This window comes from Mus pahari, chromosome 14 (genome assembly GCF_900095145.1).
Source record: "Mus pahari chromosome 14, PAHARI_EIJ_v1.1, whole genome shotgun sequence".
NCBI lineage: Eukaryota > Metazoa > Chordata > Mammalia > Rodentia > Muridae > Mus > Mus pahari.
This window is the reverse complement of record NC_034603.1, coordinates 43623230-43646151: the sequence shown is the minus strand read 5'-3', so window position 1 is coordinate 43646151 and position 22922 is coordinate 43623230. Positions and strand designations below refer to the sequence as shown.

Here is a 22922-nt window from a genome sequence, read left to right as displayed (position 1 = left end):
TCTCCTTTTTTATCTACCTCCAAGGAGGGAGACATTTCTTCTTAGAAACCACCACGTTCAGCCGTCTAAGTGTCTCCACATGGTGTCGGGGCCTCTGTCTCCTTCAGTGGGGGCAGTGGGAGCAGCGTGTTGACTTTCTAGCGTAATTGGCACTAACTCCACCCAGCAGGTCTGTCTCCACCTGACCCTGTCTTGTCATTGTTTCCCACAGAGCTTCAGGCCTGCCATCACCAGGGTCCCTAATTAGCCATTAGCGCCATTGCCCAGACTGTTGGAAGCTCTGGGATGTTTGGTCTGCTGGATTTTTTTTTTTTTTTTTCAAATGAAAACAACAATTCAAAAAGATACCTACTGGTTGTATCTGCATAGCTGGAAAGAGGGGGATGGGGCTAATGTAATCCTTGGAGGCCAGAGCAGCCCTTGATGTTCTTCTAGGACAAGTTAGAGCTGACAAAGTGCCATGCTGGGGGAGGGGCTGGGGGACTGGGGGGCAACCCACTGACTGGCTAGGGGTCTGTGTTGACTGGTGATTTTTGGGGGTGCTATGGACTGGTCGCTTTGACCCATAGCTACACCATTTTGCTCCCTGTGGTCTAGCCTCTCAAGTCCAGCAGCCTCTGGCTGCCTGACTGTGCCCTGGGCCCAGCGATAGTGGTCCTTCCTCTTTGTACGTTGTCCATCTTGACATCCTGTCCATCCTGCTGGTTATATCACTGTTTCCTTGGGTCTGAGACCTCCCCACTCAAGGTCCCTCCCTGACCAGCTGTCTGCTGGTGCCCAGTGAGCCTCTGGAAGCAGGGCTGAGCTGTGCTTTCTCCCATCCCACCTGTACCAGGCCCTGCCACCAAGCCTTTCTGCCACTTCTTCCAGATACTTCTATAATACAGTTCGTGTGTCATCCCTTGCCCTAGTGTCTGCTGCCCTGATCTTTCTTCCAGACCTTCCCTATGTAGCTGTGATGAACAGTCCTTCCAAGGGATTTTAGGAACAAAGACTGAAATACCAAAGCCTATACCCTATCTCCTCCTTCCTCCCTCCCAACTGCTGGCCAGGCCTCTGACCGAGCCTTCTTTGCCTTCCTGCCTTCTAAAACCGTGGAGATCCAGGAATCTACAAGTATCTGGAAATGTTCCAGAAGATATTCACCACTATACCATCAACATACCCTGAGAATGTTCTGGAGAAAGAAGTTCTAAGAATACAGAGACCAGCTTAGCTAGAAGAATAATTGAGTCTCTGAAGTCACGCCTCTCCCCTCCTTAAATGCTCCATAAGCCACCTGAGGCTCCAGGGACAGAGGGAGCTCACCCTGTAGAATCTCGTGCTTAGCACTTAACCTCCCCTCCTGTGCCAGACAACTCTGTCCCAGGCTCCTGCTGAGCACTGGGAATCAACTATGAACAACTTGAGTCAGGAGCGCGGTTCAGGAAGAGAGAGTACTTGCCTAGCACGTGCAGAGCCTTGGGTTTGACTCCCTGGTACTCACAGGAGCCATAGTCTCAGGGAGTCTGTCAGCACTGCTTTGGAGATGGCCTCACACCTGAAAGGGGACCAGGGAAGACATTAGTGTCTCTTGGATGAGCTCAAGGAAGGAGCCAGGGAGGAGGAGACTTTCAGATGTGTCATAAGGGTGTGAAGATGTTTGCCAGGCATGAGGCTCAGCCTGGACAAAACCCTTGGAGATGGGAGAGTCGCCACAGAGGTGGAAGTAAACCATGAGGCTAGTGTGAGGGGCTTGGTGAGCTGACAGAGACAGAGACAGACAAGGCTGGGGAGAGAAAGCAGGACCAAACAGGGAGAGTCTCTCTCCTCCTCCCAGCCCCCTGCGTACATGTCCAGAAGTCTCCCGTCTCTCCCCCCAGCAGCCTATGGACCTTATTGTGTCCCTCCTGTTTAATCTGGAGCCTCAATGTCATTGTCCCTGAGCTCAAGTGATACCGTTATCCAAATTCCGGGTGTAGATGGTGAGAGTTAGTACAGGCTCCTACTCCACCCTCACACGAAGACCATGAAGCTGCCAAAAGCAAGCTGGGTGCCCCTGCTCTGGGGATCAGGCCCTAAAATATGAGAAGAAAAGCAAGGGTGATCCCCAAAATGTTCAGGGATCAGCTGGACAACAGATCCTCTGATTGAGAGGTCTCCAGTCAGGTCCCGCAGGGAAGGGCTCAGTTGCACAAAGCTCACTTCAGATCCGTGCTAGTGGAGCTAGCTCAGCTGTGGAGCGCCGGGCCACCAGCCATGTGGCTCTCTTGGACTAGACTGGCTTGCTGAGATGGCTCACAGAGTTCAGGGAGATGCCCTGCTGGTTTGTTAAAAAGGACAGTCAGATGGAAAGGTGTGTAGGGTGAGGGGGGGTTGGGCGGAAACCTCTGTGTAGGGACCTCCTAGCTTTTCACTGTCCTGGAACCTATCCTGCTCTGTTCTAATGGAGGTTGACACGACTGGTTACACTGTTGGCCATGACACCCAACTCTCCCCTCTCTGGGGTTAAGAAGTGATGAGGATACAGTCCCGAATTGTCTAAGCATACCTTGGTCTTTTTGTTGACCAGCCCATTCCCTAGCTGTCTTACACATCACCAGCCTCTTTAGCATATGAAAGCTTTTTCCTCTCATCTCCTTTTTCCTTATTACAGTATTCTTGCTTCAAACCCTCTATGCTGGGCTGGGATTAAGCCTGGGGGTCCCACCATGCCCAATCTTGGGCTGCAGTGGTGGCTCAGTGTGGAAAAGCCTTTCATGCAAATCTGACAATCTGAGACCAGCTCCACAGGATCTATGATAAAAACCAGGTGCAGTAGACCATATTTGTAATCCCAGAACCTGCAGTGAGATATAGGGGCGGGGAGAGGCTCTTGGTGAGAGATGATCTGTGGGAGGCCTGATTAAGATCACATTCTGTTGTGGCCAGCTTTTTTGTCTGGGAAGTTTACCTTCAAGGAATGATGGCTCTATCCACTTGTGTTCCCTGATTCCCTAAGAACCAGTTTCTGAGCCTAGAAGCACCCTTCTTAACGCGCAGGCCCTAGAGCTCAGGGGCAAGATTGGGGGGGGGGGGAAGCTTCTTTCACTTCCTAATCTGTGTTGAGCCTTCGAAGTGTCCTAGCACCTGGACATCAGTCCCATAATCCATGTTGATCTGGGTCCAACACAAAGCACAGCTTATGTGAGTACTCCACCCCCAACCCCTGTATACTGGTGCACATTTTCCAGTGCTGAATCAAATCAGGGTTTTACACCAGGATCTCAGGGTCTCAATCTAGTTCCATCCTCTCCTCCATGTGTGAATTTGACTGAGCAGCCCGGAGTCTCGTTCAGCTCATTAAGCCTCCCTAGCAGGGTTGTTGTGAAAGTCACTGAGGTTCAATTCCATAATGATAATGTATGCTGGGGGGGGGGGGGGAAGCCATGGAATACCTCCTCAGTAAGTGGCGGTTATTATCATTGTTGCGAGTTGTAACTCTAAGTAACCACACAGCAAGCAGCAAGATTGATGGGAGTTCAGTTGTCTCCACCACCTGGGCCTTCCCACACCCTTACTGCCTGCGGGCCTGGAAGTGGTTTGATTTGAAAAGGTGAAACTGGGCGGAAGAGCCCCTGCCACTGCTGGTCCGTAGCCGTAACTGGCCTGAGCCTTAGTCCTCTGGTGACTGAGACAGGGTGTTTGTGGCTCAGGTCCTCACAGTTCTCAGGGCCTTGGCTAGCAAGTCTAGTGTAGAAGCAAGAAGTGGCCTTTGGAACTGGAAGGAACTGCTAACGGCCTCCAGGGAGGATTTGCCTTACAGAGAAGGATGGTTGGTCAGGCACAGGGAGGGCCTGAGGGACTCTGGGAGGATTGCATTCAGGAATCAGGATGGCTTGGTCCTGTGTGTATATACACAAATGCGCGCGCGCGCGCACACACACACACACACACACACACACACACACACACACGTATGTTGGTTTCCAGTCCTTGGCGCCCCTGGGAAGAGTCAGAATCATTGCTTGTCTCCCCCCTACGTACTCTGTGAGACTCAGGCTTATCTCCTTTGATGGTTAAAGCACACGAGTCCCTCTACAGTCTCCTCACCAGGAGCTAGTGAACCCCTTTTCCTTCTGGGAGACTTTGGAGCAGATGTTTAACTGCACAAACCACAAATGGGGTCCCTGTCTGTGAGTACAGGAACCTTCTATATTCTTTCTCTGTACTGTTTGATTTTTTTTTTTTTTTCGAGACAGGGTTTCTCTGTATAGCCCTGGCTGTCCTGGAACTCACTTTGTAGACCAGGCTGGCCTTGAACTCAGAAATCTGCCTGCCTCTGCCTCCCGAGTGCTGGGATTAAAGGTGTGCGCCACCACCGCCCGGCCTGTTTGAAATTTTAAAATGTTGTTGGAAATAGATACCTCCTGTTGACTGTGCTTTTCCCGCTGCACATGCCACATCCTGTGGGCACGAGGTTCTGATGGTCCTCTGATAGGCGGATGCCACACAGAGTGACAGACTGGCAACCATGGTAGGGCCTTGGTGGAAACAGGCACACAGGGACTTCCCAGCCCTTCAGGGCTGACATCCATCTTTATCAGGGATGGCTAGTTCAGGAAGCCGCCCCTGGCTGTTACCCGTGCCCCCCCCCCATGCCCTCCTGTGATTATGTGTGTCATCCCTCTCTGCTATGTGTTCCTATGAGTCTCCCTGTGGACTTGGTCCCACCTGCTGCTCTGTCCACACCCAGGCCAGGGTTTGTGTGTCCGTGGCCTGGAACTGTGCCAGGCACCACATCGTCCTGGGGTCTCGGGGCTGTGCCAGGTACGTTGTCTCAGTCTTTAGTATTACAGTCATCCCCCTGCCCCTGCCCTTCTTCCCCAGCTGCTTCCTCTTCCTCTCCTCCTCCTTTTTTGCTTTTAGGTTTTCTTTGAGACAGGGTCTCACTGTGTAGCTCAGGCTGACCTAGAACTCACAATCCACCTGCCTCAGTCTTCTGAGTTTTGAGATTACACACCTACATCACTTTGTCGTTGTTGTTTAAATTTTAAAATTACATTTATTTAGTGTGTGTGCGTGTGTCACTGCACACCGGCCACAGCACGTGTGTGGAGGTCAGAGGACAGCTTTGGAAAGCCAGTTCTCTCCTTCCACCATGTGGGTCTCAGGGATTGAACCCAGGCTGTCAGGCTTGGTGGCAGATGCCTTTACACTGTCCCATGAGGTATGCTTTTAGTACCTCATGCTGGGCGCACACTTAACACCCTCCCCCAACACCCATCCGGCTGAGTTCATCACCTGGGACCACAGGTGCCTTGCATCCTGTTTAACTGCCCAGAATGAGGTTTTCTGTTGTTTTAGTCTTCCGGCTTCTGACTGGATGACACGCCCCTCTTTGCCCAAGTTCGTATTGAAACTGGCTCTGCCCGCACTGTGCTCCTAGACCCACACTGCACACCTCTGTCCCCTGCCCTCCTGTGCCCCCCCACACTGCACCCCACCCCCATTTCTATGGCCCACCAGAAAGAAGACAGAAACTCACAAATTCATTCTCATAGCCTGGAGTGGTATGAGGAGGTTCATTAGGACTAGAAAGGGTTAAAAAGAGGGACTACTAGGCACTGTCCTTGGTGCCCTAAGCAGGCAGGGCCTCACCTCAATGTCCTGATCGGATATGTACAGTGACACAGAAACTATGCGAAGCCACATTCTTGCCATGGTTTTCTATGCAGGCTGTGTGAGTGTTAGTAATCAAGAGACACTGCCTTCTTTAACCCTCCCCCCTGCGGGGACACTGTGGTGACCGTGAGTGGCAGGTGGGGGGAGATGTTTTGGATATCAAGGTGGTGTCATTTAATGGGGGGGGAGGGGAGGGAGGGCTGGCACAGGTCTGAGGCTTGCTCGGGTCCCTAGGATACCAGTGGCTCAGATGGAGGGAGCCTGGCAGGTGCTCCTGGCTGAAGATGGGTTGGGACTGCAAGTTCCCCAGTGGGACGTCCGGGTAGGAAGTCCTTCTGCAGGGCAGCTCGGCTGCCTCCTAGCTTCTGTCTTAGGCCGAGCAGTGATGGCTGTGTCCTTTGGGGGCCTGTTTGTGACAGTAATTGAATGTGGTCAGGATAACGGCTAGAACCTAAGGGTCCTTTGGACTTGCTGGCTGCCTGGGCTATGTTCTAATGTTTGGGAAGGTGGGGCTAAGCTGTGCCCTCTCCCTTGTGAGGCTCCACCTTGTTTGGACCTCTGGATGAGGTGTGGGGTTTGTTTGGACCTCTGGATGGGGTGTGGGGTCCAGGGATTCATCCCTGCCATCACACTGGATGGAGAGTGTGAAATTGGGTCCATGTTAAAAAAAAAAAAAAAAAGAAAAGAAAAAGGTGCTTTTCCCAAATAGTTCTGTCAGCTGCAGCCAAAACCAACATCTGTGTCTTTGACAGAACAAGGTTCACACTCTAGCTCCCGTGGCCAAGTTATCCAGATCTCTTATTCATAAGACAGGATCCCAAATCCCTACTTCACCGAGATTCATCTCCATAAAGCAGTGCCTTTGGTGTCTGGCACAGTATTAGCACCACATAAACTGTTTAAATATTTATAACACGTACATCAATATCTGAACTGTATGTATTAATTTGCTTGGCAGTGGAGCCTGGGGTCCCAGTACTGAATCTATGGCAACAAGACTGTTCTTAGTTCCTCTGCCTAACAGGGCAGGTGGCGCAGCTGCAGGCCCAGCTGGTAATGTCTTAGGGATCAAGCAAGGCTGAGCCTGCAGTCAGTGGGTTTGGTGACCCAGTGACTCCTCTTCCCACCCGGTTGATCTGTAAACCAGTGTCCCACTGCCATGTGCTGTCAGTTTCACCTGGCCTGCAGAAGTCCAGGTCTAATCCAGTAAAGGGTAAGTCTTTTCCAACGTGTTCAGCATAGACTTCTTTTAAATAGGGATTCTGGGGTTAGGCCTGCCACTCAATGATGGAGCACTTACCAGTACAGCATCCATGAGACCCTGGGCTCTATCCCCAGCACAGAACGGAGAGAGGGAGGGAGGGAGGGAGGGAGGGAGAGGAGTTCTGCTTCTCCTGGTGCTAGGGACTGAACTCAGGGCATCGCACATGCTGGGCAAGTGCTCTGCACTTGGCTGTAGCCCCAGCCCTTACTACTTATTTATTTAAAATAGATTTTGAGGGCCAGCAAAATGGCTTAGTAGATAAAGGCACTTACCATCATGCCTGATGATCCCCATGTGAGTCATAGAACACACATGGTAGAAGGAAAGAACTGACTCCCACAAGTTGTCCTCTGACCTCCACACATGTTGGGTGGTTCACATGCATACACAGACACACACAAACACACATATATACACACACACATATATACACACACAGGCACACAGACAGAGACAGACACACACACCCCTACTCCCTCAATGTAAAATAAAGTAGATTTTGACTTAACACTATTTGATTTACATTTTGGCTGATGCCTTCCCAGAAATCCTCCATGTGTAGATAGACTTCTGAATCCAGTACGTGCACATACATATTTATACGGTAGTTTGCCGACTCCAGGCTATGCGGACTGTTTACAAGCTATTGCTTTTATACGCATTGTGTCCATCCCCCTCTTGTTACCTGTTCAGCTTCATCGGTATTTTTGTCACCTTTTCCATTTATGTCGTCATCATTTTTATTGCTGGCATAGCTTTCCCCACAGCACGCTCCTTCATGGCTTTGCTTCCAAGCCTCAGGCCCAGCGTGTGAGATAAGCAGACACTCGGGGGTCCTACCTCACAGGCCCGTGCGTGTGCTGAAACCGGGCTGTGTAGCTGCTGCATTTCCCTGCATCACTGCGGAAGACAGACAGCCCCTCTATCGGTGTCACCTGCAGCGTAGCTCCTATGGAGAAAGTCTCACCCATCAGCTTCAACGCATTGGATCTTTTAGGAAATGACAGTGACCTGTTTTGTAGCATTGTGTGTTGGGGTGCTTGTATAGGTGGGTGTATACTTGTACCACAACATGGGGCGGAGGGGGGGTCGGAGAACAACTTTTCGGGATTGTTTCTCTCTTTCCACCATGTGGGGTCTGGGAGTGTAGAGCTCTTAGGTCATCTTAGCCTAAAACACGCCTACGTGTGATATTAATTGTATGTGGAAGCAGCAGATACTTTTCAATACTATTCTAAGTAGTTTGTGCCTGTAGTCCCAGCTGCTCTTGAGGCTGACATAGATTTGGGTACAGCTTGGGCAACCAAGCAAGATCTTATCTCTAAAAAAAATAAGTACGTAGCTACTGGTCCCACCCGTAACGCAGCACAGTTTAGGTTGCTTGGCCCTGCTGGTGTAGTCTCTGAAGGTGACCTCCCCTCCTGGGTTGACAAAGTGCCGTGAGCTTGAATCTCCAGGTGATGAGTGACAGTCCTGAGAAGCCCCAGGGTTCTTCCAGGTGTGGGTGGCCATTTGCACCCCCCCCCCCGATGGCTGTCCTGAGAGATGGCAGGCCTGCTCTCACGACCAACCGTGCCTTTTCCTTTAAGCCCCCTCGAGAGCCTCACTTGGAGCAGCTTCGGAAGCAGCTGAGTGTCCTGCAGAGTGTGGTGGGGAGCCCACGGAGAACTCGTGGGGAGTTAGGCAAAGGCACCCGGGTTTTGATCTTCCTGGCCTTAAGAGCCTTTTCATTTATACATTTATTTCTGAGACCCAGTCTCGTGTGGCCTGAGTTGTTTTACCATGTAGTTGAAGATTCTCCTAAGTCCCCAGTTCCCTGCCTCTGTTTGCCGAGAGCTGGAATTACCGGAGTGGTCCACTCCCCCTGGATTATGCAATGTGGGGTGTGTGTGTGTGGGGGGGGTGGAATCCAAGGCTCTGCCCCTTGGGGGCCTTCTGTCAGGCTCTTGGGCTCTTGGCTGTGGTCTAGGTAGGGGACATGTGGCCTTAGCTTCCTGGGCATAATAACTGAAGTAGGTGTTATGAGGACATTTTGGGGGACACTGGATCCAGCCTTAAAAGAGGTATGTCACACAGGCAGCCTACAGGATGCAACCCAGGGGAGCTCATGTGAGGGTAAGATGGATATCTCTGCTGCCTGCCGTTATCAAAGGATGTTTTATGTCATGTCTGAGGCCTGCCCTGCTGGCCTTATGCTTCATTCCTTAAGGATAAGCGCCTCCCCAAGCCAGTAGTACAACCTCCTCTGGGGACCCCACACTATGCACTGTGTATGCCTCTCTGCAGTCTAACCTCCGTCCCAGCATCCCACTCATCAGAACCACTTGGCATGGACCAGGCTCATGCTGCTGAGTGTGTTACCTCCCAGCCCTTGGGCACATTCTAGGGGGAACACATCTTACCTTCTTAGTTATAGTACTAGACGGGGCTCCCCTTTCTTCCTTTGTGCTTTCTGCTGATAATCATAATGGGCACTGAGAAGAGGAAAGCGGGCAACAACAGACATGGCCTCTGCCCTGTCTGACAGCCTGGTGGGGACAGTGGCCATGGTCCTTCACACACATCAGAAGACAAAAATATAACCTGGACAGTCAGGAAGAAGAGGCAAGTGCCTACAGTTGAAGTGACTACTGGGTAAGGCAAGAGAAGCCTGCCTCGAAGAAGTGGCACTTCCACCTCGAGTCTAAAGGACATCTAGGCCAGTGAGGAAGACCGTGTGGTCAGATGCGTCCCAGTAAGGCTGTAGCACAGTGGGATCCTGGGACAGAGACAGAGCAAGGACTGGGCTCTACTGGAAATCCAATGTGACTGACTGTAGAGTGGAGAAAGCAAGGCTACAGAGCAGGAGACAGGGAAGAACAGAGGCCAGTGGGGGTGAGGAGGCCCATCCTGAACACCCTTCACCATGCAAAAGGGGGTGGTCTTCATCCAGATGCAACAGGAAGCTTCTGACGTCTCTCAGGCTGGCAGGAGTAAGAGAAACAGCATCTCTTAGAGTTCAGGAGGCGGTATGTCATGAACCAACTGTGGTTCTGGATGTAGAGGGGACACAGGCTGTGGAGCCCATGGTGTAGACTAAGGCAGGGTGGTGACTGTGGCTCGGAAGAGTTCCTATGGAGGAATTATTGAGTTGGGGGGTTGGGAGTTGGGAGGATAAGGAAGTAGGATCAGGGTGCCTGCTGGGTTGGGGCAGTACTAAAGGAACTTGTGTTATTGACTGAGGAAGATGTGCTGGCAAAGGGCTCCATCATACATTGTGGGAATAACCTTCCTTGTTCTGCACAACAGGGCACAGGTTATCTGTTACCACTGACGTAGAGGGAGGAAAAGTAGAGGTTAGAGGAAGTGCAAAGTCCAAGGGCACAGTCTGCATCTGGTCTGTGTGCTACTGTCTGGTCCCTTCCCTGGGTTCTCTGGGCTGGACCACACATATGGGAAGGGATGAACAGATGGGTTAAGAATAGCGTCACAGGGCACACAGTTGGGAGGCTTCGTGTGTCTTTGTTAGTGCTCAGATGTATTTTCAGGCTGCCAGGTACACAGGCAGTGAGAACCCCAGAAGCCAATGTCCCATTGCAGAAGGTAATCCTGCTCGTGGGAAGCCAATGGCTTCCCCCAGGCCTAGGGTCTTCTTGCCAGGTGGGGAGGCCAGCTTGCTCTTTCATGCACCGCCTTTCCTTTGTTCATTCCTTTTAAATACTGGCTGCTTAATTTTCTGTATTGGAATCTGAAAACAAAGACCAAACTCATAAAGGGAGATGGAAATGTCTCATTATTTCCCTCTTGATCTGAGATTTAATAGAGCAGCCGTCCTGTACTATTTGAAGTGGAGCATCTTATCTTCCCGTAGCCCCAGGCTCTGGGGAACACCCAGCTCCCTGACAGCCAGGCGTGCTCCAAGCATGCTCCTTGCATGGCCAGGTGGTGCCTGCGACTCACTGTAGCTTCTATCAGTGGTGCTGTAGCTTGGCAGGGCAATAGGGTTGTGCACACATGGGTGGGTGTGTCCCATCCTGCCACCTTTCTGATCCCCTACAGAAAACTCTAAAAGGCAAAGAGTCAGGGAGACAAACACCAAGACAGTGCTCACTGTTACCCTTTCTGCCTGAAGGAGGATGGGAGTGGCTTTCTCTCCACCTGACTACCCACAGTTCTGGTTTGAACCTAGGGAGCAGGCAGCACTGAGTTCTCTGCTGTGGAGAAGCGAGGGTCCCATACCCCAGCATGGATGGGCCATCTGCCCCTCTTTCCTCCCCCTACACCAGGCTGGAGCACACCTACCGTCTTCAGCCTCACCATGGAGGGGGACTGTATGCCACATCTGTCCAAGTGGAGGACAAGAGAGTTATTGTGAGCTGAGTGCTGGGTGGTGTAGGATGGAGTGTAGATGACTCCAAGAGATACCAAGGTCCTTACCATGCAACAGCAGAGAGAGACCCATGGTGGGAAGTCACTATGGACCAAATATTTGTGTCCCCTAAACCTATATTCTGATGCCCACACCCAATAGGCTACTTGGAAGTGTGGTCTTTGGAAAGTGACTTGAGTTATAAGCAGTCACAGGGTTGGGCCCATACAATGGGACTGGAAACTTCATAAGAAGAGGCAGTGGCCAGAGCTCTGTCGTCTGTCACATGGGAATATTCTAGAAGGCTGCTATCCATTGGCCTTTCAGGCCTCCAGCACTATGGAAAGCAGCTCCTGTAGCTTCAGTCAAGAACTATGGTCTTTTCATCATATCAAACTGATCCGACCTAGATAGGGCCTGATGCTGCACTGTCCCCTCCCCCTAGGGACAGTGACCATTGGGCTGCTGGTGTGGTTTGCAGGGTGGTTTGCAGGGTGCTAGTGGAGGCTGCTAGGCTGAGAGAGAACTCAGGACAGAACCAGACTGGCCAAGAACCAGTGTTGGGGCATGTGTGAGTGTGTCCCAGCTACACCACCATCCTCAGGGGACCCTGCTCTCAGAATCAGCCTGTGCTATGCCGCTGGCCAGCTACTTAGAGCCTTCAGCCATGTCCTAGGTCCCTGCTGGAACAGAATCAGCCCTCTGTTGCTGTGGGTAGCATGGGGCACCTGGGGAAAGGGCTCGATTGTTCTGCTGAGCTCTGGAAGGTGACCCCATTTTGTGGCTCTCAAGCTGAGCAGTCTGCAGGGTCTCAGAGTCTCAATCACTCCATGTCTTCACAGGGATCACGTCGCACACATCACATACCTCCACACGCTGTTGCTGGGGTCACTGTACCTGGCACACATGATTGTTCCATAAATGTCGGCCACTCGTATTCTCATCACACTTGATTTTCAAGAGCATGGTCTCTCTCATTCAACAGCCTTGGAGGGCAGAGTACTCTGTGTTACAGGGCAAAGTGTAAAGAAGGCAGTAGGAACCTCTGGCCTCTCTGAGGCCTACACCAGAGGTGGTGGCCTGTAGTCTAGGAGATGAGCTGCCAACCCCTGGGGAGGCTTGCTATTCCCTGCCTGTAAACGGTCCAAAGGCAGGGCTAACAGTTTGGTAGCTGCCTCTCCCTTCAAAAGGCCCAGAGAGCTGGGAGCATCTCTAGGGAACACCTCCAGGGAGCACCTCCAAGGAGCAATGGGCAGCTCTGAGAGGACACTCCCTTACGTGCTTGGCCACAAACACTGGGAACCTAGCTGGGACTTTCCTGAGAGCCAGTGAGGAACCCCTGTGCTGCCTGGAACCTGAGAAGGGACCTTGCTGCCAGCTCCGAGAAACAGGGCCTTAGAGCAGATTCCACTTTGTTTAGAAAACCAGAGAAGTGACTTTGGATGGTGGCCAACCCTTGCCCACACATATGCATCACTGCTTCCCTTCTGAGTGTGCCGGCTCCCGCCATGCCTGCAGAGCGCAGGCTCGGCTGCCCAGTCGGGCTGGTGATACATGCCTGGGGAAGCCAAGCTGGTGACATTTCTCTCTCCACGGAGAGAGGTGTCTCTTGCTCAGTTGGCAGTCTTCAGCGAAGGCCAAACAACAGTTCCATCCTTCCCTTGGTCCCTGTAGGGACAGGAGCCTCTGTAAACCCCCAGGAAAAGCCAACATTTTTTCTATCACATGCCCCTGGTAGGCTGAGAACCAGGCTCAGCCCCAACAAACCCACCTCTGCCTCCCAGTGTTTATCCTGGCCTTTCTTGCCATTGCTCGTTGCTGTGCCTCTTGGGAAAGCCAAGTATCTGTTTAGATGTTAAGAACTTAAACAATTGAGTAGGAGGAGAAACGCCGGATCCGTGAATGTCTGGAAGGGAACGGGGAGGGGGGGTGCGACAGAATTATTGCTTAACCAGTTCTCCCTCGCCTCAGACCCTGGATAAGGCCTCAGGGTCTCTCCACACCGTTCGCTCCTGACCTGTGCAGGGGACTTACCACCTTACAGATAAGGTCCTGGAATCCTTGCTTGAGAAATGTGGTACCAAGCACGAGCTTAGGCGGGCTGTTCATGTGTCTCTCCATGGCCCCTAACCTGTCAGGCACGTGTGGGAACTTCGGGCCTGCTCCTAAGCAAGTGTGTACTTTCTTTGCGGAGAGGATCGCATTTCTCGCCCACATCTGCAGGTAGCCGCAGTCCTCTGCTGGAAGGCAGCGTCTTTGATGTTAGCTTGGATTCCTCCCAGGTCTTAGGCATTTGGGTGATTTCCAGTTCTCTGCTGCTGAACGTGGTGGTGGTGCTGTGGAGATCACTAGCTGATATCCCCCCCCCAACCCCCCGTTAGCTGATTTTGATGCGGTCCTTACAGGATAGAATTATGGGATGTGCAATCTGTAACATGGAGATCCATGCAACTAGACTGCAAAGCCATCCAAAGGTTCCTAGATTAGCTGTGCTCTGGGAGCCCTGTCCTTGACTCAGAGCAGAAACTGTCCTCTGAGAAGATGCCAGAGTATCTCTTGGGGCTCACTGCCCTGCCTCCACAGCCTAGGAGAAAGCAACCAAAATACTGACACTCATGTGTCCTCTCTCTCGTAGAAAGTCTGCACCAAGTGTGGGATCGAGGCTTCCCCCGGCCAGAAGCGGCCCCTGTGGCTGTGTAAGATCTGCAGTGAGCAGAGAGAGGTAGGGATCCTGAAGTGGCTTGGGCTTGGGTGGGGCAGGGTGGATGGACCAGGGTGGAGCCAGGTCCACTAGCATTGGGTGCTGACAGGAACGTCTCCAGAGGGAAGGTCACAAGGAGGACTACCCAGGGGAATAGGGTGGAAAGAAAACCTCCCGGCCTGCCTGTCCCTTGCTGGTGTAGAGGTGAGCGCTGTAGAGTAAGCTCTGGTTTTGCGCTTTGGGGGCCTGTGGTTTCCATGGGTAGCCTCCCTGTAAGTAATAGTAACCCCAAGTTAAGTGTCTTCTGAGCATGTGACACTATGACAAACTGGTTACCTCTGCCCATCCATTTCCCCTTGGACATCTCCCTCTGGTGGGTGTCACCCCTCCCTTTGCCTGCTGGGGAAACACCTAAGGCTAGATAACCTGTGTATACTGAGCTAAAGGTGAAGGAGATGGGCTGGCAACTGAGTGAAGCCAGAGCCTGCCATGATGCTGCCACCCAGAATCCTTCCTAGTACCAATGTTCTGTGGGTCCAGTTTGGGCCACAGAACATTACATAACTCATTTCTTGGGGTTTCATAAAGCCTATGGGGTGGCAGCAGATATGTGGGCAGAACCTAGAACTGCTTCTCCTCAACCCAAGCCTGGGTTTTTCTCTCCACCCAAGGCTGGGATAGAACCAGAGCAGGCCAAGGCAGGCAGGCAACTTCGGGGGAGCCAGAGTGGGCAATAGGAGCAGCAGGACAGAGGGAGCCGTTAGCTTACGGAGACGGCCTTGCTTTAAGTTATTCTTCCTGGTACTTTTCACGTGTTTTTCATACAATGCTTTCTATTCTGGAAAATTCCCGTCCCGTCCCATCCTCCTCCTAGGCATCATATGTTTTAAAACTCCCCCAGGCCATCCTCTGCTACACTCGTAGGTTCTTTGGGAATTCCTTTCACTGGGTCCCGGTTCCTCTGGGCAGACCCAGGCATCCTGGGTATGTGGCGAACCTGGGAGCACACCCCAGTCCTGCTGTGCATGCAGCTGCCCACTCTCCTCAAACACACCCTCTTTCTCATGTTCCTGCCTTGGGACTGGGTCCTGCTGTGCACATCCCTCTCTCCCAGGTGAGAAACCCTCTCTCTAGCTTCATTTTTAGTGACTAGACTGTCTGGTCTAGACTAGTCTGTGGTCCTCTACCTCCTGTGGGATGCTTTAAGTTCTCATCTATGGAAAGACTAATCTCCCAGCTGTCTCCACCTACTGCTGGGAGCTGAGCTCCATAGGCAGCGTGCTCAAAATAGTTAAGTAGCTAGGCACACTGACACACACCTGTGATCCTAACACTCCGGAGGAGGCAGGAGGATAGCAAGGTGGAGGCTAGCCTAGACCACCTAGCAAGCTTGTGTGTGTGTGTGTGTGTGTGTGTGTGTGTGTGTGTGGTGTGGTGGTGTGTGTGTGTGGTGTGATGTATATGTGTGTAGTGGTGTGTGTGTGTGTGTGGTATGGTGTGTGGTGTGTCTGTGTGCAGGTGTGTGTGTGGGGTGTGTGTGTGNTGTGATGTATATGTGTGTAGTGGTGTGTGTGTGTGTGTGGTATGGTGTGTGGTGTGTCTGTGTGCAGGTGTGTGTGTGGGGTGTGTGTGTGTGTGTGTGTGTGTGTGTGTGTGTGTGTGTGTATTTTAAGAGTAAGTAGTTTGAACGTCTAATCTACCGAGGTATACATCTTGGTTTTAAGTGCAGTCAAGCTTACATGTTGTTTTTTAAACATTTCCATCTGTCATTGCTGTGTGTCATTTAGATGGCAGGGCCTTGAAGTGTCATTTAAACCTGCCTGGAGGGCCCTTGTCCCCACATGGTGATAATGATGGCCCTTCATGGGCTGGGTTAGGGGGTGTCAAGCGTACGACTGCCTCATGCCACGTGTTAGAGGCCGCCCCTTCCTCACAGCCCACTCTTTAACTGAGGCTCTCTTGTCATCAAGGGATCCCTTTTAAGATACAGATAAGTAGCTGGGTGGTGGTGGTGCACCCCTTTAATCCCAGCACTGGGAGGCAGAGGCAGGCAGATCTCAGTGAGTTTGAGGCCGGCCAGATTTAAAGACAGACCAGGACAGCCAGCAAATGGTGAGACCTTGGAGAGAGAGACAGAGACAGAGAGGGAGGGAGAACACTCAGATAAGCAAGGAGGACATTTTTCTACATAGTCTGATGAAGAACTTCTCAGGACAAAATACTCCTCACACGTGAACCGGGATGTTAGAGGTCAAGGGAAAGAAAAGGGAAAGTGGATGGAAGAAAGGAAGATCTCACCACCTGGATCAGCGTCCGCCTTAAAAGCCAGGAGCTCCCGGACTTAGGGAGGGCCTCTACCAGCCCATTCTAATCTCTAGAGTGTCCCATTTCCAGAAAAGTCTGAAATAGCTTCAGATGAATTTTCTTATCTTCCCTAAGGCAAAGAATGCGAGGCTGTGCATTATGCTATCAGCTTGCCCTTGACTCTTTAGGAGCCGATAAAGCTTAGCAAGATCAAAAAGGTCCCCCTCTGTGGCTCCAGGCAGCGATGCAAGGCCGGCCGCTCGCTGCACTCAGACGGGGTCCTGAACATGAACGTGGTTCATCATCTGTGGGTGCCGTGCCCATATGCTGGAGTCTGCCGTCTGCTTGGGTGGCGAGTGGGGGGCAGGGCAACTGGTTTCCTAATGCCTTTTTTTTCTCTCTTCAAGAAATATCTAATCATAACAAAGAGATAGTGAGAAAGAAAGGACATTTAACGTGCCATGTTTTAAGCACTGAGCATAGCTGATTTGGAGATTCTGAGGGGAATTTGGAGTTGTGTCCCACATCGGAAAGCAGATTGTGACAGAAGAACTTGGGTTGGTGATGGACACTCTTGTGCCGCTACCTCCCCCCCCCCCCGGGCACTCATCTCTCTCTCTTCCTGGCTAGCTTCCATCAGCCCTGGCTGTAATTGCAAGTCATTTCTCTCAAGTGGGTCAAATGTGGGCTGAAGGTCCTAGAGTGAGCAGCTCGGTGTTACTGTCTGTCTGACGCAGTGAGTGGCAACGTGAATCTCAAGCAGTCAGATTTTGAGTTTACAACCTAATCCATTCATTTGTTTGGGCATTTGGTGTATATTTATTAAGCATCTTCTATGAGCCAGGTTAGACAACTCATACTGAAAAAGTGGATGGGGGGGGGCAGCAGGGGAGCCATAAATACAGGAAGGTATATCTTGTAACCTCAGATAGGGATAATGTGATCCCCATCTGAGACATTTCAGACTGAGGGTGTCCAAGGAAATGGGGGTAGAAATACTGGAAACAGTGGCCCCTTTGCACTACAGCGGCCAGGGAGGGGACCACTGATAAAATGACATTTGAGCAAAGAACTGAGGACTACCCTGCAGCCATGGAGGGAAAGTGTTGCAGAGTGTCAGGGATACTTGTGTGCAAAGGCCCCGAGGGTGGATGTGGGTTGAGTGGGGAGACCCAGGGGCCAGGAGCTGGGTCGAGGTTGAAGAGAGGAGGTTAAAGATGCAGAGGGAGGTCAGACTGTGGTAGCTTGTAGTCAGAAAAGCGGTCTTGGAGGATCTTGATTATTTCAGGGTGGCATGTTCTGATCTCTCTTAAGGGGTACTCTGGCGGCTGTGGTATATGAATTGTAGGCTACAGCAGTGGTTTGTTCTCTGTTTGTTTGTTTGTTTGTTTGTTTGTTTTTGGTTTTTCGAGACAGGGTTTCTCTGTGTGGCCCTGCCTGGCTGTCCTGGAACTCACTCTGTAGACCAGGCTGGCCTCGAACTCAGAAATTCACCTGCCTCTGCCTCCCAAGTGCTGGGATTAAAAGCGTGTGCCACCATGCCCAGCGGTTTTGTTGTTGTTGTTGTTGTTGTTGTTGTTGTTGTTGTTTTAAGATTTATTTATTATATGTAAGTACACTGTAGCTGTCTTCAGACACTCCAGAAGAGGGCATCAGATCTCATTACAGATGGTTGTGAGCCACCATGTGGTTGCTGGGATTTGAACTCAGAACCTCTGGAAGAGCAGCCAATGCTCTTAACCTCTGAGCCATCTCTCCAGCCCTTGTTCTCTGTTTTTAATATTGTTCAAGGTGTCCAAGCTATCTTAGTAGCCTTACAAGTTTTCATATGTGTGTATACACAAACCATACATACATACACACACACACACACACACACACACACACACCAGGCCATGCACTAGCTATGGTGGCACATACCCGTGATCCCAGCACTTGAGAAGGGGAGGCAGGGGGATCAGAATTGAAGGCCAGACTAGGCTTTATGAAGCCCTATCTCAAAAAAAAAAAAAAAAAACCAACAAAAAATACATTTTACTGTTTTAAAATAGCAAGTTATTGGGTAATTACGGGATACTGACAGTAGAAGCGTATAAAGAAACACACACAAAGTCACACCCTGACTCTAGAAACACCTACCACTAACATTTGGGTTATTACTTCCAGTCTCCTCCCTGGTTTTGTCTGTTTGTTTCCCCCTCTAGTCTATTGAAACTGTGTTTTATTTTATTATTTTTTTTTAAAAGATTTATTTATTATATGTGTACACTGTAGCTGTCTTCAGACACTCCAGAAGAGGGAGTCAGATCTTGTTACGGATGGTTATGAGCCACTATGTGGTTGCTGGGATTTGAACTCCAGACCTTCGGAAGAGCAGTCGGGTGCTCTTACCCACTGAGCCATCTCACCAGCCCTGAAACTGTGTTTTAAATTAACATTCTATTCTAAGTCATTTCACAGTGTAATCAAAAGCTCTGTAGAGATTCTGTCAAGTAACTGCCCCTTTAATTTAAGGTATGTGAGTTTGGGTTTGGTTTGGTTTCTGGGTTGGGTGTTTTGAGGCAGTATCTCATGTAGCCCAGGCTAGCTTCAAATATCCCACGTGGCTGGGATTAAGGATAACCTGGAGCATCTGACCCTGCTGCCTCCACCATTTGAATGGTTCCCATGTTTTCCTCTAGCTAGTAACTATGTGTTGCCCTTTGCCTACATCCCACCCTTTGCCATCACAGGGTGGGATGGATCTCCGGCCCTAATGCATGGGAAGCCAAGAGTCCACCACCACCCAGGGCCCTGCCTGCAGTGTAGATTACAGATCACAGTGGATTCCTAGGCCCAGAGAGATGGCCCAAGGGATGAGAGGGCTCTACACAGCTGGGACATGGCTCTCTAGACTTGACTATTGGTAGAGAAAAGACAGAAGCCACACTAAAAAAGCAGGGGGAAAGTACAGGCAAAGTGGAAACAGATCTAAATGAAAGGTATTATTAAAGTATTATTAATGATGTATAAAGTTCAGTGGAGCCCTAGTCATTCCTAGAGCAGTAAGCTGGCAGTCCCCAAAGGTGGCCACAGTGGTTGCCTTATTCATTCTACATAGATTTTTTTTTTCTTTTTTTAATTTCCTGGTTGGTACTTCTGATCAGTTTCAACCATCACGTGAGATTGTCCTGCCTCAGGCTCCCAAGCACTTGGGTTAGGCATGTAACTAACTGGCTGTATAGCCCAGCCCTCCCTCCCAGGTCTCCAGTCCCCCAGTCCCCCGTGCCCTGGCAAACTGGCCTCCGTGCTAACAAGTGGACAGACTCTGAAGAGTGTAAAGATTTAAAGAAACAAAAAAGACCAGGCCGCTGTGCACTTACCGGCTTGTGGGATGCACTCAGGAAGGGAGGTAGAGGCATACAGTCCAAGGATGTGACAGAGTGTGGCAAGCTGAGGAAGACCAGTGCATAGGAAGAGGAAGCAGATGGGATTCAGTGTATGTCGTGAAGTGGGCTCCAAGCTGGACAGGAAAAGCCTGCTGCAGGCAGTGCGGACATTCCACTTCAAAAGCCGGTTGAAGCTTTACTGTATTTGGCAATTAAAAAAAATTTTTTTTAAAGATTTATTTATTTTATTTATATGAGTACACTGCAGCTGTCTTCAGACACACCAGAAGAGGGCATCAGATCTCATTACAGGTGGTTGTGAGCCACCATGTGGTTGCTGGGGATTGAACTCGGGACCTCTGGAAGAGCAGTCAGTGCTCTAACCTGCTGAGCCATCTCTCCAGCCCCGGCAATTAAAATTTTTATCTGGCAGAACTAGGGGATGGCTCAGTGGCTAACAAGCTTGCCGCACAAGCCTGATGGCCCGAGTTTAGATCCCTAGCATACATGTGAGAAGCTGGGCACATTGCTGCCTTAGCTCCAGTGCTAGGGTAGGGAAAGAGCTCACTAGTCAGTTGGCCTGGCAGTCAGTGAACTCCAGGTTCAAGGAGAGAATCTGCTTAAAAAAAAAAAACAAGGTGGAGAGAGAAGGGGAGGGCATCTCAGAGGAGGAGAAGCAAGATGGCTGCTGACATGTACCCGCGTGGCGTTTTCCTGACACAAGTAGCTATGATTTCGCAAGGTTAGAAATATTGGGATAGGGGCTGGAAAGATGGCTCAGTGGTTAAGAGCACCGACTGCTCTTCCAGAGGTCCTGAGTTCAATTCCCAGCAACCACATGGTGGCTCACAACCATCTGTAATGGGATCTGATAGCCTTTTCTGGTGTAGCTGAAGAGAGCAATAGTGTACTCACATAAAATGAATAAATAAATCTTAAAAAAAAAAAAAGAAATATTGGGATAGCCAAGAAGTGGTAGCGCATGCCTTTAATCCCAGCACTTGGGAGACAGAGGCAGGCGGATTTCTGAGTTCGAGGTCAGCCTGGTCTACAGAGTGAGTTCCAGGACAGCCAGGGCTATACAGAGAAACCCTGTCTCGAAAAACCAAAAGAAAAAAAAAAAAAAAAGAAATATTGGGATAAGGTTTTTATCATTATCAATTGGCTCTGAAATTATTGTATTGGCATCTTGTAAATTGTGCTATTATTGATACATAAATCTGATTGGTTAATTAAAACAACAACAAAAAAAGAGGAAAAAAAGGTGGAGAATGATAGAGGAAGACACCTAATATTGACCTCTGACCTCCTTGTGCATTGGTAGTCTCACACACTCGTGCATGCTTACACACACACATGCAGTAGCACTTTCTTATTTGGATATTTGACCCAGGAAGGCTTCTCAATTACATGTTTGGTTCCTGCCTTATGCCCACCACTTCTTTCAACTCATGTATCCCTCCATCCTGGAAAACATTAAAGCTTTTCACTCATGATACTGATTTTTCTTTTTAATATCTGATTTAAGTACTTTGCTAGTTTTTATATCGATACGAGTGCATGAACAGTCAAAAGTGAAAGAGACTTGAGGCTGGAGATGTAGCTCAAGTGGTAGACAATAACAGCCCATTCAGAGTCCTGGGTTCAATTCCTACACTGCAAACAAATATACAAGCACGCATGCATACATACATGCATGCATGCATACATACATGGATACACACATTAAAATAGAAATACAGGAGGGCTGGAAAGACGGCTCATTGGTTAAGAGTGTGCGTGGGCTACTTTTGCTGAGAACCCAAGTTCAATTCCCAGAACCCAGGATGGGCAGTTTTTTATTTAATATGCATTAGTGTTTTGCCTGGACGTATGTCTGTACAAGAATGTCAGATCTTTGAGTTACACTTGTGAGCTGCCATTTGGATGGTGGGAGTTGACCCCAGGTTCTTTGGAAGAGCAGGCAGTGCTCTTAACTGCTGAGCATCTCTGCAGCCGAGTTCACAACCTTCTCTAACCCCGGCTCCTGGGGGCTCTGATATCTCTAGCATTTGCAGGCACTTGTGCCGTGTGTGCATACCCGCACTCAATGCACAGTTCAAGATAAAAACAGTTCTGGGAATCTTGACGTCAACTCAGGAAGATGGTCACAACGGCGTGCGCCCATACCATAGCCAAGTCTAGAAGCTAAAGCCTTTCCTGGGCATAGCAAGACTCCATCTCAAAAACAATTTCTACAGATGTGTGTCTGAAGGGTCAAATAGAACTGATAGGAACTAGCCAGTACCCAGGCCAAGCACGTGGTCATGACACATCTGCCTTCGAGTGCAGCGTCCTGCCTTCCTTTTCTGTGCTGGCTGGCTGCTTTTATTCAAAGTTGTGATTCTGAAGCTGAGCATGTCAGTGCATGCAGATGCGTTTGTCCTGCCCGTCTCTATTCTCCTGCTGTGGGCCCCCTCCCCTGCAATCTCCCTCTATTCCCTTTTCTCCCATTGGTGATTTCGGGGTCTCTGTTCCTTTCTGTTAGGAATAGCCCTCCACTAGCACTCAGTTATCCCGGGAACAGACAAGAGAGTTTCTCTTAGGCCATGATACATGCTCATCTTTGACTTCATGTGACTCCCAGTTATGTTCCAGAGAAGCCAACTGATGTTCTTATGAGCATCAGGCACAGGTCCCTCTCCAGCCACTTAGCTTTCACTCTCCTGGCTCCTGACTTCTGTCTCCAGCGCAGGCTCCGCTGCTGCCCTTTCCTCCCATTTCCATTTCTTCCCCTCTGCCTTCCCTTTTGTTTGCCTCTAATTTTCAATCCTCTTGCCTCAGCCCACCCTATCTGTTCTCCAGGCTGTTTCCTAGACCAGCACTCATCTTTTCAAGACACTGAATGGCTCTCCATGTCCCTCTGAAACCTGGCAAGCACATCCATGCAGTTTCCATGTTTGCCATGTGTTGGTGTCTCCAGGATTGTCCCTACCCTGCCCGCCTCCATGGCAGTTTTCCCGGGTTCAAGTTCTCCTGGTCATTAGTCTTCCGATGCACGGAGCCCAGTAGACCAAGACTGATGTGGAAACAGTAGGAAAACCTCCCACATCCCCTTCTCTGCTGGGAACTTTTACCTGTGTCATTCTACATCTCAGAAGCTGCGCCTGTGATTCTCTGTGGCCAATAGAAAGGGGTGAGGCCCTAAGGACATTAGCCCCTCTTTGCACCATCAGGCCCTAAGGACATTAGCCCCTCTTTGCACCNAGGCCCTAAGGACATTAGCCCCTCTTTGCACCATCAGGCCCTAAGGAC

General features: G+C 50.3%; 1 protein-coding gene across 2 annotated transcripts in view; it reads left to right on the top strand.

Annotated features, from left to right (window-relative positions):
- Positions 1-22922, top strand: part of Rph3al (rabphilin 3A like (without C2 domains)) — a 138282-nt gene that overhangs the window by 73367 nt on the left and 41993 nt on the right. For both annotated transcript variants that reach the window (XM_029546600.1, XM_021212654.2), the window contains one exon: positions 13891-13977. In XM_029546600.1, the coding sequence (XP_029402460.1) occupies positions 13891-13977 (87 nt within the window). The remainder of the gene's footprint in view (positions 1-13890; positions 13978-22922) is intronic.